General features: G+C 41.3%; 3 protein-coding genes across 3 annotated transcripts; all 3 read right to left on the reverse strand.

The window, feature by feature from the left end:
- Positions 1-2,712: 2,712 nt before the first annotated feature.
- On the reverse strand, positions 2,713-6,996 carry PCYB_101980 (hypothetical protein; the record flags this gene model as incomplete). The annotated part of the gene is made up of 1 exon (XM_004222747.1): positions 2,713-6,996. A coding segment is annotated over one exon (4,284 nt), but the record flags the coding sequence as incomplete, so codon positions are not given.
- A 1,362-nt stretch (positions 6,997-8,358) lies between these two features.
- Positions 8,359-10,723, reverse strand: PCYB_101990 (nucleotide binding protein; the record flags this gene model as incomplete). Its single annotated transcript, XM_004222748.1, has 4 exons — positions 8,359-8,473; positions 8,643-8,714; positions 8,848-10,217; positions 10,463-10,723. 4 exons carry the CDS (start codon positions 10,721-10,723, stop codon positions 8,359-8,361), a joined length of 1,818 nt encoding a protein of 605 aa, XP_004222796.1.
- Positions 10,724-11,777: 1,054 nt separating this feature from the next.
- On the reverse strand, positions 11,778-14,222 carry PCYB_102000 (DEAD-box subfamily ATP-dependant helicase; the record flags this gene model as incomplete). Its single annotated transcript, XM_004222749.1, has 1 exon — positions 11,778-14,222. A coding segment is annotated over one exon (2,445 nt), but the record flags the coding sequence as incomplete, so codon positions are not given.
- Positions 14,223-15,818: the final 1,596 nt, after the last annotated feature.

Below are 15,818 nucleotides of genomic sequence, written 5' to 3' on the forward strand. Positions count from 1 at the left end.
AAAAAAAAAAAAAAAGGGGGGGGGAAAGCAAAGCAGAAAGGCTTTTATTATGTTAAAAATGGGCATGTTCATTTGAAAGGTGGATTTTCTCCCGGTTTGTATTATCCCATTTGTACATGCTAAAATGGGCAGTACAAATGTAGGACTTAATTTTGTATCATTGTTTACAGCAAAAAAATTTTTTTTTTTTCTTATTTATTAATAAGGGGTAAATGTGGCTGTTTCTTCCTTTTGCATTTTTATAAGGGGGGAAAAAAGGACGCTATATATTGGCGTGGTATGTACGTATGTGTAATGTGTACTGGGGGGAGTAGGGCGATTGCGCGAGGCATAAAAAAGGGCTGGGCTGAAAATTCGAGGATTTTCAATTTAAAACTTTGTACACGTGCGGGCATGTATGCATGTTCGTATGCATGTGCGTATGTATGTTTATGGGTAAAGTCATGCGGCTGGGGGCAAAAATTAAGGCCGCGTTTCACTTCAAAATGGCGAGCGAATGATTGGCCTTATAACTTGGCAATCTCTCAGCATGGCGTGCTCGCGGTTTGATGGCACTTCAATTTGGTTTAATTTCTTAAAATAAAGCGAATTGAAGCGAATTGAAGTGAGTTGAAGTGAATTGACGTGAATTGAAGCGAATTGAAGTGACTTGAAGCGAATTGAAGTGAATTGAAGTCGAATTTAATTGCATCGAGTTGGCTTGCACTAAGCTGAAATGGATCAAACTGAAATGGTTTGAATAAAAATAAATGAAACCAAATTAATCCAACTGAATCGAATTAAGCAATATTAAGCCATATTAAGTAAAATTAAACTGTAAAAAAGCGAAGGGGATTTTTTCACTTCAGCACTTTTGCACGCTCATCAATTTTAATTTTCGCTCCTTGCATGTTTTTAAAAAGCGCTATATATTTTTTTTTTTAATTTACCCCTACCATCACTGAGCTACTTCGAATTTTTTAATCTTCAAAAGGTGAACATGTGCATATGTACGTGTGAATTGCGCGCGTGTACATTTGGATAGCGGCATGTTTGTATGTATATATACGCACATACGTATGTATATATAAGCTGAAGTGCGCGGAAATATGCGCACGCAACGTGCCTATGGCAGACGCCGTTTGGGGGCCCTTTTCCGTGCGCGCGCATGAAGCATGCCTACATGCATGTTTACTGCATGCGTACACGCGTGGGGAAATTAACACGAATGTGTGCTATTCTCATACGCATATGTGCCCCCGCATATGTGCCCCGCATATGTACTCTGCATGTGTGCCCCGCTTATGTACTCCGCACACGTACGCGAAGACTCTACAAGGTGATGTGCCCCGTACGGGGCCAAATTTTGCTCAAGCCATTTTTTTTACCCGTGCATGTGCGTGTACATACCATCGTGAGCACGCATAACGCTTTTTTGCGCAGATAAGCACCATTAGAAAAAACTTACCATTTCTTTTTTTTTTAAAACGTCCTGATTTAGGAGCTTTATGTCTTGCTTCAACATTTCCACGGTGGACAAACTTCTTTTATTCTTTAACTTGTACGCATCGTTTATTTGATTCATTTTGAGTAGCATCTTTTTGTAGGACACCTCCTTCGCCTTTTTTTCCTGCAACGCGCTTCTACGGAGGGGGAAAAAAAAAAAGAGAGAGAGAGGTGGGGAGAGGAAGAGAGAGAGAAGGGGAGAGAGACATGAATAAGGAAAGAAAGGAGGGCATCAATCTTGTGCGCGCGTGAACACCTTAGCCGCGGCTAATTTGCGAAAAGGAAAAACGCTGTTTTTACTTGAGTTCGTTTATGTAGCATTCCTTGTCGCTAATGAGGGCGTGATATTTGCTGGATTCCTTCTGGTAGAAATTCTCCTTCAACTTGTAGTTGTTTCTCATTTCGTTAAAGCTGAAGGGAAGGATGGAATGGCAAAAGCAGTTCGTCCATTTTGTGAACTGAGCGGGTTGCACATGCGGAGCATACGGAATTTTTTTTTTTTTTCTTATCTTTCTAAATGACGTTTAACATTCCGGGTAGCGTGGTTTACTCCGCGGGGTTATATAAAAAAAGGACGCGGAGAGTCGCATATTTTGTCCCCAGCTGCATCTCGATCATGCGTTTGTGGGTCAACACGTGAATGAACTCTCAGCCCCACGTTAGACAACAGTACATGAGCAGGTCCATGAGAGCTGCCCCATCTGACCCAATTATGTTTACTAGGTGGGATGCAAAAAAAGTGAGGAAATAGAGGTGCATAGTTCCACCTCCCCCAACGCGTGTACATGCGCGCATGTACTTACAAATTGTGCAGGAGGCCCCCTATGAACTCATTTTTTTTAAGGATGCTTTTGTTGTACTCCTCCTTTATTTTGCTTATTTCTTTGTATAACGTGATTAGCTCGCTGCTAATGACACTTTTCATCATCTTCTGAGCGTTTAATTCGGTCCCATCTGAGTTTGGCTGCAAAGAAAAGGAGGGAATATGTACACATGCGGGTACGCACGTATGTACACACACACAAGTTTGTCATTTATATATGCACATATGGGCAAGGGTCCCGATCGTCTCTTTTAAACGTGGGTATATCTGTCGGGGATTCCTCTTATATTTTTTCAAATGCAAAACGGAATGTTCTGCAATGTATTCTTCGTCCTTCCACCCATCGAATGGTGCCATGTCTGCACTTTGTGCAGGATAAGCGCGGCCTTTTTGTGCCCAGTTGCCTACTTTACTCCCCTTTCGTCAATATTTATGAGCCACCTTTGTTTTGGCACATACGGGTAGGCAACTACATGTAAGCAACTGCGTCTTGGTGCATGAGTACTTCTGTACCCACTCGCGCGTCTACACGAAAGCGTTACGTTGGGTTGCTCCGCTATTCCCTCGTGCGCTTTGCTGCGAATTCTTTCGGTGCATACCTTACTCTGTTCAGGCGCGGGGCCTGAAAACTCGGCTGACTGCTTCAAAGAACCCATGGCCGTGTTACCCGAATCACCCGACAGGGAAGAAAAACCAGTTTGCCCATTTATCCCTTCTGCCGCATTACCCGTATTGCAAAGAGAATCCCCCATTTTTGAATTATCCCCCGAGTTGTTTCCCTCTTTTGTAGCATCTCCGTTCCAGCTGGCTTCACCTTGTTGCCTTCCCAGTTGTGTCTTTAATGAACAAATTTCTTCGTCTCTACTTTTTAGCAAAAGTTTGTACTTAGCTATTTCATCCAAACAGTCGTTTAGGTTGCTTTTTATTGCGTCTAAGTTATCACCTGCTGGGGGAGAAGTTCCACACAGGTTGGAAGAACTGTCGTTGATATTTTTCCCCTGTGAAGAATTGGTACTTTTCAAATATGTGCTATCCCCTTTTTGTAGGGATTCGTTTAATTGAGCTTCGTCATACGGTTGGTTGGTCCTCTTATGATCGATTTCAGGTTGAGATATTCCCACGTGACCCATTTGATGATTTGCGATTCCTTCATTAGAGTCATTTCCGCAATGTGCTAGCTCGAAATGCTGCTTTGAATTTTCACCCAAACTGTTCGTTTCTTCTGCGTTACAGAAGAGAGAGTTGGTTCTCTTTGAAGGGACATTTGGTTGTCCCTCCCGCTGTGTACCGTCTCCTTCTTTTTGCATGCCTAGTATGTGTAATTCTTTCCTTTTTAGTTCCTCTTCCCATATACGCAGTGCCTCCGTTTTGCTCGAAATGTTATCCCTTAAGATGCTAAGTTGGTTCATCTGCTGGGCAATTTGTTCTTTTTCTTCATTGAGCTTTTCCTCTCTACTTAAAAGGGCCTTTTCCCTTTCCACAATTTCATTTTTCATCATTAGCACGTTTTTATCATTTAGCACAAGTTTATCATTTTGGCGGGTACCATTTATTTGCGACATGTTGCTATCCCTTTTGGAAGCATCCTTCAGAGAAAATTTCGTGTTCCCTAAATAAGACAAAACGCTGCTTCGTTTGGAGTCCCCTTCGATATGCATGTCGTTCCGTCTTGTTTCGTTTTCCACAATTCGTGTTAACGATTTTTCTAAAGTGAGAGTGCCATGCTTATCCGTGATAGCCCCCCCGCTGGGTGTATAACTAGGGTTATCATTTTGCATATAGAATGCGTTGCTTTCTTCGTTTTCTCTTTTGTGGTGGTCGTCCCCACTGTCATGTTCCTGATTTGGATCATCGTTGTGTATGTCATTCTCCGCCTCGTTAGCCTTCATTTGGGTGCTTCCACTCTTCAACTGATTATTTCTTTTCTCCAAAGCGTCCTCTTCTTCCTTCATATGATTTAGGCTTTCTCTTTCCATTAAGGTGCACTTTCTCTGCATGGTGCTTTGTTTCTCGTTTAGCAGCGCATCTATGTCGTCAACTTCCTTCTGTTTCTGGCGCAGTGTGTTGTCTACCTCCTCCACAAGCTTCTGCCTTTCTCCCAATAACTTGTTCAGCTCGTCCAGCTCCCTCTTTTTCTCCTTTATCAAATCATTCTGTTCATCCACCTCCCTTTTGGTGTTATCTAGCATGGAGTTTTCCTCCTCAAGTTCTTTTTTCCTCCGATTTAGTATGTCCTGTTCGTCTTCTAATTGTTTGTTTTGGTTGCTTATCTGCTCGTTTGCAAGTTCGATCTCCTTTTTTTTAATTTCTATATCGTCCTTGTCCTTTTCGATTTCTTTTTTCTTAACCTCGATGTCGTGCATGTCTTTCTCTATTTCCCGTTTGCTGTTCTCGTTCATTTCCTTCATCCTGGTGAGTCTCACATTTTCGTCGACGATCCTCTTGGATGAGTCCTCCAGTTTTTTTTCCTCCAATTTGATAAATGACTGACTCTGATAAAATTTCTTAAAAAAATTATCTTCTTCATCTGCGTTACTTTTGGACATATTGACTTCCTTGGTGACGTCTTCTTCCCTTTTCTTCTTCAAGAGATCATATTTTTGTTTCAATTCATCATACTGCAACTCCAATTTTATGTTTTTTTCCTTTTCGCTTTTTACAACTCCTTTTAAATAGTCTACGACATCTTCCTGCTCGCTTACGTTTTGGAAGATGCTTGCCTTTTTTACTTTAAGTGAGAGGTCGTTTCCCATGGCGTCGATTTTGGCCAGCTCGGTTCTACCACCTTCGATCTGTTGTAGGCTGTTCAGGTGCAAGATGCTCTGCACGTCGGGGTGGGCCTGGTATTCGCCGGTTAGTCCACTCCCAGGAAAGCCACTCCCGGTGAAGCAGCTTCCAGGGTTCCCACTTCCGGTCGGCCCCCCCCCATTGTTGTACGAGGCCAGAGTAGAGTAGAGATTCTTCCGCTTGTTGGCAGATTCGTGCATGTCCATGATACGCTTGTACATGTCCTGCGGATTCAATTCGTTCGTATCCCTGCTGGGGCTGTACACACTTCTCCTTTCCCCCGAGGGCAAGTACCTATTGATAAAATTGTAAAACTCGTTCTTAATATTTTCCAAGCACCTCTGCCTAACCTCCGTCTCGATGCTGAAGAAAAACTTCTTTGTATAATCATCCACCATGATAAATTCATTTAATAAATTAAACAAGTCGTGAAAAATTATCCTGTAAAAATTGTCCTGTTTTATTGCGTTGCGTTTCACATTTTCAATAATATTTCTGTAGGATGAGTCTAGCAAACTCGTTATATAATCATTTTTGTTTTTTAGAATTTCTTTAATGTTCTGTAAGTTCAGATGCAACTTGAAAATTATGTCCTTAATGTTGAGGAAAAAGTTATTTTTCACTTGGTCACTCCTTGTGCTTAAAGCTTGGTACGTCATCGTTTTTCTGCTTCTGTCAATGCATGGATCAAAGACTTCTACATCTTCAAACGTGTTTTGGTTTTTGTTTATATTTTTGTATTTGTCTATATTTTTGTATTTGTCTATATTTTTGTATTTATCTATATTTTTGTTTTTTTCTTTATTTCTATTTTCACTATTTTCTCTTTCATACATGTTAGGGTAGTAGTCCTTCTTTTCCCTTTGCTCATAGTTTTTACCTGCTCTGTAATTTCTGTCTATCGGTTCGCTGCTCTCCTTTCTGTTTCTAGACCCTACGAACTTCTGAGTCGAGAATTTCCTCTTCCCCTTTTGGATATATTTTTTCCTCTTTTCCTCGCAGTAACTATCACTCAGAGTTGTGGGGTGTCGTTTGGCGCATTTTTTTTTCTTCCTCTTTGCGGGTTTGCTTTCATCTTTGCGTTTTCTTCTTCCACTGCCTTTTTTTTTGCGTGCTCGTCGGTTGTAGTCGTTCGAGTGGTCCTCCGCTTGGCTCCCGCATCGACGTTCACCATCTGGTTCGCTTCCACCATCGCTTAGATCATCACTTCGATCATCACCTTGGTCATCACTTTGATCATCACTATGGTCATCACTTTGGTCATCGCTTTGATCATCGCTTTGATCATCGCTGTCGCTTTCGCCTTCATATTCGTCCTCCCCGTCGCTCCTCCCTGCCTTCCTTTTGTCCCCCCGGACGACGATTCTCTTCGAATGCCCATCGTCGTAAATAATTTTTATGTTCTTATTTTTGTACTTGGTCTGGATTTCATTAATATTTATGTCGACCTTCTTGTTATTTTGCACATTGTCCACACTATGCTCACTATCGGAGTGGTAACTTCCACAGGTAAGGCTTCTCCTATGTTTGTTCTTTTTGTTCTTCGATTCATTTTTTTTTTCCCTTTTTGAGTTTTTCCTCTTTCTACGATTGTCTTCTTCCGATTCGTCTGAGCTTTTATTTGCTGTCAACTTGTACAGTTTGTCAGCCAGTTTGATGTTATTTATTATGTCTTTTTTGTAATTGGGGACCAGTACTGATAAGCTTCGTCTTTTATTGTTTTTTTTCTTTGCATGTTTGTATTTGTCCTTATTTGTGATGTTCTTGTTGTTATTTTCTTCGTCCGAGTTTAGCTTAACAACATAATGTAATTCTTTATTTCCGATTTTACCTAACCCGTTTTGCTCTCTCCTTCCTTCTTTTTTTTTGGAGCTTTTGGAATTCTCCTTCGTGCGTTTTCTCTGATCATGTGGAAAGCAAAAAAATAAAAAAATAATAAAAAATAAAAAAATAATAAAAAAAAACTAAAAAATTCACCACATGATGAGTGCTGCAATTTCACGATAGAACAGCTCGAAACGGATGTCTCGATTGGAATGACACTTTTACCGTGCTCATTGTGCCCTACGGGGAAGGAGTCGCTAACAGTGTGTGTGTGGTCCTCCACTGCAGTCACTACCAACAGGGATATGATAACGCCCCTTGTGAATGCCCCAAAAGTCCTAATTCAAGACGGCACATGGAAGGTAAGGTTGACAAAATGTGTACCTCCTCAATGAATACCCCTTCGCAGTATGCACTGTGCGTTTTTTTTTCTTCTTCCTTTTCAGCGGCCCTTTTTTATCTGCCCTTCAGTTTGCCTTCCAGGGCGTGGGAAAACGGCGGCCAAAAGGGAGCAGACACGGAGGCAAAACGCGAAGAAGAGGCGAAAAACACCAAGCAGACAAAAAAAAAAAAAAAAAAACTAGCCGCTACACCATTTTTATGTTATAGCTCTCAACTTTTCACCATTGGGAAGTTTTGCCAAACGGAAAGGCCTCCTAGAGGGGCGACGTGGCGCTGCGAATACGCACTCATAGGGGTAATAATAACCGCCTCCTCTTAAATGGTAAATGTGTTATTAAAGCGGGTATGCTATGCGCACGGGGCGCGGCGAAAAAAAAAAAAAAAAGGCAAAATTTTGTCAAAAAAATTGACGCAAAAAATATGGAAAAACTTCCCCCCAATTAAACGGCTATGCAGACAAAACGTAAAACAAAAAATGGATATCCTTTATGACTTCTTTCAAAGCTGATGTAAAACACTTATTGGCAATTGTGTAAGTGCCGCGTTCTCACTACACAGGCAGGTAAAACACTTGCGAAAGTGTGCACATCTGCGTGTACGTTTTTTTATTTTACGCACTGCTGTCGTATATTTTCTTGTGCTTCTCCAGGTAGGACACGGTGCCCATGTGCTTCATCCTGCGGGATGGGGAAAACAAAAAAAAAAAAATGTGAGGTATACAAAAACGCAGGAACGTGTAAGTAGTGAACTCCTTCGGCAACCCAGACAGTGGTCCTCCCTTGTGAATTGCTCAGAACTCGTCAAAATTAGCCAGTTGCTGACGCGATGGCACTTATTTATGAGCACATACCGAGATAGAGTCCTCATTGAGGCAAACGCGTTTTCCTGGGAGGTGTCAATCTCATTTTCGCTGCAAAGGGGAATCGTCACCGTTAGAATGTACATACGGGTGATCAGATGTGTAGAAACGTGTTAGGGGAGACATGCTTCCATACTTCTGCGAAGGCGAGGATCCTCCGCGGAGAAGTTCATTTGGGTTACTCGAATAGCAAGTAGGGGATTGGCTCCAGTTGGACATCCTTATCCTCCAAATATTTGAGGTGCTTCTTCACGTCTACCTCGTAATTGGTGATGTGGAAGGCCAGGATGTGTCTGCATGGAAGGAGGGGGTGGGGGGGGAAGTAGGGACGCACAAATTGAGTAAGCATAGAACTATTTCGGGGATGGAATGTGGATGCGCACATTTTTTGGGGGGCGCTCTTTGTTGCGGTTGGTAATGCTCCGGTTTGCTCCCTCTCCATGGGGGCGTAAAAATGCGCACCGTAAATATTCAATGGGGATGTACTCCTTGTTGATGTTGAAATTTATGGCGTCGAACAGTTTAATGCCGATTCTGTAGGAGGGAGGAGGAGGGAAGCACATCGATGGGAATGTGTAGTGGATAATTATGATGCATTGGTCCACGCATCATACAATGAAGCGTATTAAAATGTAAAACGTCAAAAAAAAAAAAAAAAAAAACTGACTCTTGGTCAATGCCAAAATGAGAGACAATTTTTGTAAATAATTCTCTGTTGAAACTTCCCGACTTGAGATACAAATTGACATCATTTTTGAAGCTGTTAAAACTGTTATATTTTTTTTTCATCTGTTCCATGAGGGTGTGGAAATGAGAGATAATAGAGGGTATTTGGAAGATTTGAAAAATGGGTACATCACTAAAGAATACTTTTGTGTTTTTTTCGTAGAGAATATCTATGAGCAAAATAAATCTTCTCATTTCGTTTCCTTTACTTTCTTCATTCATTTTTTCAATGTCATAAATAAATAAAGTGTGACTTGCTTTCGATATTGCATTGAATTCGTCTATACTGATATTTTGCCCGCATATTTCGCGGAAGGAAAAAATGGCATACTCATTTAAGCTGTATGGAATGACACAAGTTTTAAAGTCAGAGACGGCGATTTCTTTAGAATATTTTTCTACCTGTCTAACGTGATTCATATCCTTTTTGCTCACTTGGCAATACATATCATTGCACATTTTTTTAATTTCTTCAAAATTTTTTGTTGGTATGCTATAAATATGATTATCCACGTTGTTATTTCGAAGTCTAAAATCGTGATAGTTGTCAATTTCGAAAATGTAATTAAATTTGTAGAGTAGCTTTATGAATGGGATGAATCGTTCCCTGTTCAGCCCATTGTGATACAAATACTTGGGGTTCCTATTGGAAGAACATAACAAAACTGTTCCTCGATAGAACAAATGATTAAATAAAGAATTAATCACCATTGCGTCGGATATGTGTACCACCTGAAATTCGTCGATAAAAATTAATTTATATTTTTTACTCATTTTTATGGAGATACTTTTAATCGCATCCTCTGAATTGTTCATTTTTTCTTCGTGAAAACTTTTGTGTATTTCTTGCATGAAATTGTGATAATGAATTTTTAGTTTTCCTAATTTTATTCTGTCAAATAGTAGGTTCAAGAAATAGGTCTTCCCTCTGCCTACACTCCCGTACACATACAGTCCTCTGATATACTTAATGTTTTCCTCATCAACTAAAGAGTCTGTGCCTCGGAGGTAATACTCCTCACTCTCTATGCTGTTATAATGTAAGCTTTTTTGCTTCTCCTTGGTATTTGTTTCCTCCTCATAGATGAAGAAATTATCATCATTTTGGTAATTCTCCACAGCTTGTTCATCTTCCTCTCCTTGTGCAGTTTCTGCTTCCTCTGCGAGTTTGTTGCTCCCTTCTTTGCTCCCCCCCTGTGCGTTTTTCTTCATCCCGAAAAATGAGCTGAAGAACTTTTTCCTTGGAACTTCCCCCCTAGCGAGCTTCTTCTCAACATGGTCGTAGAAGCCATTCAGGTTGTTCTCCAGGGCCTGCACATGTTTGCGTTAAGAAGGGGACACGGCGGGGTGAGTTCACCATTTCGATGGCGCGGTGCGGAATGCGGTGCGGAATGCGATGCAGAATACGGTGCGGAATACTGTGCGGAATACTGTGCGGAAGCATTATGTGTGGGTGCTGTGCTGCTAACTGCGCAGAAGAACAAGTACCACACTGCTTACACACACAGTCACGTGGGTAGCTGCGATCCTCCGCTTCCTCCCATCTCTAGCCATACCTGAAGAATCAGAACTAATTTGTACTGAAAGGGGTCCCGTTCAATTTTGTTCGTTTTTACCAAATCGTGATACAGCTGAATAAAGCCAGTGTTACCACTGCCCGTGACGCCATTTTCGGCTAGCTTCTTCTGTTCAGTGTTGAATAATGAGAACTGTGCCTGCTGCTGGAATTTTAAAAGTTTCTGTCTGTAGTGGCTGATTGTAGCCCTAACTTGCGGGAGGCTCTTTATGCCTCCCCTTGCGTTGACCAGCATATTCATCCTGGCACAGGTGCTTATTCTTTTCTCTGTAATGGAGGTACAAGAAAGATGCTCCTTATGACGCTTCACCAACCGCAGCCGCCATAACGGTAATAGAACACATACCCTACTTTGATAACACTCGCATGCAATGTGCTAAATGTTTTCCAAAGTGGCCCAAAAAAATGGGAACTCAAATGGGTACATACCCCCTTTTGACATCACCTCACATGTTGCTGGTCAGCCAAATTTTTTTCCTTTTCCCAAGGTGAACGAAACGCACATTTCGAAATTGTAAAATTGAGTAAACATATTTTGTGTGAGCGGGTCCAGCAGAAAGGGGAAAAAAATACGGAGGAAATATAAATAGAGCACTTTGCGCGGTGAGAAAAAGGGCCCCCCCCAAAAAAAAATACATACATATGTACTTACGTGTTTACATGCGCACTTACATGCGTACTTACATACACACTTTTGGGAAACAATTCCTGTGCCTCCCACCTGGCGTCCACGCTTGTCAGTTGCCGCCACGGAGCGGATGAAGAGTCACGAAAATAAAATAAAATGAAGAATTGCGCAGAGTCCCTTTTATACAAGAAAGCGCCATTCTGGTCATGTGAAGTGCCAACGTGTGGGTGCACAAATCTATGAGGTAATGCATCCGTGGAAGGAGCAATTGGAAAGCAGAACGCGGAACAGAAAAGGCGCGTCGTGCAGAATATTCCTTTTCGCGCATGGGACGACCCCTCGTCAAGCTTTTAATAACCAACAAAAGGTTTACTCCCAAACAGTTTGGTGATAATTTCGCGGCACTTGTTAATGCTAACCTAAAGTGGCCCTTTTGACTGCACATGTTTGAGCCCTCCCGTTTCTGCGGTGTGCAGCTCGAGCTAAGGGGCTACACGAGAACAGTAGTGTGGGTAGCCGCGCGTTAACCTGCCATTGACCCTTATCCCTCCGTTGCACTCCTACGCCTGCGGCGAACGAGTAAACACGCAAGTAGTATGTCTACACATGCGGGGGGACACATTCAAGCAGAGAGATCACCAGAAGGACATATGCCATTCCCTCACAAAGCAAACTTGGCCGACTCGTAGTACCTGCAACAGATGTCACTCTGCAACTTTTTGATATTTTCAATACTTGAGCCGAAGCACCCTATCACGTCGGTGTGAAGAGGCTCCGAGAAAATGGTGTTGCCGCTCTGACTTTTGTTTCTCCGACTTTTGTTCGAAACGGGGTTATTTTTGAGGTAGTTAAGGGGGTCCACCACATTCTCTGCATAGTAGTACTTAGAATCAAGTACATGCATGGGCGTTTCCAGCATGTTGTTGATGGTCTGAATATAGTCAGCTTCTTTAATGTATACTGTGCATCCTTTGTTGTCTTTCAAATTTCTGTTGTAGCAGTTAACGCCCCTACTAGGACAAGTATGAAACCACACTTTCTCTTCCTGAGATTCTGCACTTAAAACAATACATAAGCTGTTTTTTCCATCTCTTCCTACTCTCCCAATTTTGTGAAAAAATGAATTTATATTATCAGAAAGAGTCATAATGATTAAGTATCTTAAATTCTGAATATCAATACCCCTGGCAGCAACATCCGTACATATTAAAAAGCGCACTTCTCCTTTTTTAAAAGCATCAAGATTATTCTTCCTTTCCATGTTGGACATTTTCCCTTTCAAAATAACACAGGAGTATTTATTTTCCTTCATCGTTTCGATTGTACCTTTGTATGCTTTTCCATCTCCAAGGTGGTTTAAAAAATTGTATACATTATCGCAGTCTAAATTTGTTCGACAGAAAATTATTCCATTTTGCATGTTAAAAACATTAATTATGTGAATTAATTTTTTCAATTTGTTAATTTTAATATCCAGGGAAATTTTTTCCTTTTCATTTTTTGCGCAATTGAGTAAGTGTACTTTGTCTGTATATTCATAAACCATTTCGTAGCTCATTGCGTGTAGCTTTTCGTTGTAAATTATGTCATCATACATTTTTTCCTTCCTGTTTTGTTCTGAGTAGCACATGTTTGTATTTTTATTGTTAACGTAGTAGACGCAAACATATATGTGAGAGGGGATGCTATTCTTCCCATACTTCAAATCTACGAAAATGGGTTTGTTCGTAATTTTGTTAATGCAATCCTTTACATTTTGGTCTTGTAACGTGGCTGAGTAGAAGCATGTCTGTACATGCTGACTATGCTTCATACTTATGTCCTTAATTTGCAAAATGGACTTCTCATCATTATTGATAAGTTCGTCCGCTTCGTCCAAAATTAGCAATCTTACATCGTTCAAACATATTGTGTTTTTCTTTATACATTCCATAAGTTTGAAACAAGTGCACACAAGAATGTTGCTATACTGCTGCTGATTTCGTTTGTCCCTGTTAGGTTGTTCCCCTCCTACTAGCAGCCCGATGTTTATGGACGAGCTGCTGAAACTCTCCGCATAAATTAGGTAATTGTTGTACGTCTGCATGGCTAGGTCTCTAGTAGGGCAGAGAACGATGCAGTACAACTTCGTCCTATTCGCTGCGTCCACCTTGCCGCTTGCCAAAGCGCCCTTACCAGCAGGGGGTCCACTGCTCTGCATCTGCTTGTTCTCGAACTTCGACGCGGTTTTATCCGCCCCGGGATCTCCACCGTAGTATACCTTCCTCGTGCTGGAGTTGTCTTCCTGACCTGAGCACATAATTTCATTCAACTCTGTGTAGGACGCATCCGCGTACTTCAAATTTGCAAAATGGAACTTCACGTGAAAGTATTTCCCACATATATAGGGGAAAAAAGGCAGATCATTATACTTGTAAAATATTTTAAAAGCATTTCCCAAAAATTTCCCATTTTTTTTAAAAGCAATTACGTTCGTGTTTTTATTTATCAAGCAAGTTATTATATCAATGGTTGAGAAGGCGTCCCCATAATTTTCTTCCCTTCCATTTGTGTACTTGCTCCCATTACTGCAGTAGGTGTAGTTATATTTTAGCGTTTCCTTTACTGCGGGACAAAATCCAACGTTTAGGAAGCACCTTCCTAGCACTTCAATTTCGTAGGCGTACATTCCACTCCTTATTTCGCAGCCCACTTTGACTTCTTCGAACGAGCTAGAGTACTCACCATTGCATGTGCATTCTCCAAGTGCATTGTTCAGAGTGACTCTCGAATTATTGCCGCTTACAACTTTTAGGAGTAGACCTCCTTTTTTCACTTCACTGGCAATTTCACCATTATCGTTGTCTCTCTTGGTACTGCCACATAGAGCTACGCTAGAATTGCTCGATTCGTACGTTCCTATATTCCTAAACAATTCGTGCACTATTTGCAAAGAGGAGACAATGAAACTTAACGTTTTTCCTGTCCCCGTTTCAGCTGATGCGCATACATCTCCCCCCCCTAAAATGAGCGGGATGGACTCCTGCTGAATAGCGGTTGGTAAATCTATGCCGTTTTTTTCTAGCAGTTCGCACAAGTTGCCGTGCAGGCCTAGTTCTTCGAAAGCCGACATGGTTCATGCACTGTAGGATTGTGCCCCCAGGTGTGTGTTTTTCACAAGGCCACAAGTAAGCGTGTGCCTATATCGCACATATGCAGTGTGCCGTGCAAAAAAAAAAGGGGTGGATAAAACAGGGGTACCCAAAACGGAGTGAATGGAACGACTCAAAGATGGTGGAGTCAACTATCGTGGTAAGCAAATCTGAGCATCCCAATATGTGCCTCTTTCTTTTAGCGGCAAATTAGTAGCCCTCTACATTTGCAACTGTAGTACATGGGGTTAGAGGCACTCCTACAGGGAAACTCGCCCCTCCCCAAAAAAATTCATACCTACGTTATACGTATCACGCACTTTTGAACAAAAAACACCGTTTTTTGCTGCCAACCGGGACTTAGAAAAATGCCAACTGATTCCTCACCAAAAGGGTGATTATAAAAAAAAAAAAGGAATTTCGCCCATTGCGAGGTGTTAAATTGTGGCAGCACTTTGACGATTTTTTTTTTTTTTCTTAATTACTACCGTTTCAGTGCGGTGCTGCGATGATAGGGTAATTTTACAAGTTGGTAAAATGAGTCGACGAATTGTTCCGCACCAAATTTTGCGTGCATGTGTAGGGCGTCAAAATATTTTTATTGTTCACTCGTTCTTTGCAGCCACTAGTTGGTTCCTATTGAGGGCCATTGCCGTGGCCTACATATGTGCATATGTACATATGTGTATTTATACTTATGTGCACATTTGCCTCCTTTTTTAAAGCCACAAAATGGCACCTAAGACGACGCTTACCTGTGCAGTGACAAGTTCTGTGCCGAGGAAAAAAAAGTTTGCATTTTTGGAGAAATGCATCGAATGAGTGTGCCTTCATGAGGGATCCTTCCCCAGAAAGAAGGAAAAAAAAAAAAAGAGGAAGCACACATAGGTATATAAATACACGTTATGCGCACACTGGTCATATGACAACATGTTCATTTTTCTCACGTCTGGCATTCCCTTTTGGGAACTTTCGTTCGTTCATCCATCACAGGGCAAACCTCTCAACAGGGACCCCTTCTGGTGACAATTTTATAAGTATAAATAAATCCCCTCGAAGTGGGGGGGAAAAAAAAAAGAGATTCCGGACAACTGATGTTTCCTTTTCACCTTGCGTTAATCCTTTTACGTGGCATTGTTTCCTCCGTTTTGTCGTGCGGTGGTGCAGCTGAAGCGCTCAAATGAGTAGACAAAACATGCTTATACCAATTGGATTATTTTTTTGGCCCACATGGCGTATTACATACGTATAGACCTTTTCACATATATCCATCTGGTCACTTCATTAAGGAAGTAAAAAGTGACGTGATTACAATACCAAGTGGCGCACTTTTTTCTTAATTTTTTATATGTAACTGCAACGCCCTTAAAAAGGGGACTATTTTTTTTTTGTCAACCAAAATTTTCGACGCGGGATGTATTTTCGGTCCCCTTTTTTTTAATTAACAAGGCTGTGGCAATTTTTTTTAAGGTGTTTTTTCCCCATTGGAAGAATTTTACCAGTTAGCACACTTCCCACATTTTGCCTTTCAAATTGCAAAGCAAGAATAAAGGACAATTTATCACAATGGTATGTTA

The sequence above is a fragment of the Plasmodium cynomolgi genome, chromosome 10, assembly GCF_000321355.1.
Source record: "Plasmodium cynomolgi strain B DNA, chromosome 10, whole genome shotgun sequence".
NCBI lineage: Eukaryota > Apicomplexa > Aconoidasida > Haemosporida > Plasmodiidae > Plasmodium > Plasmodium cynomolgi.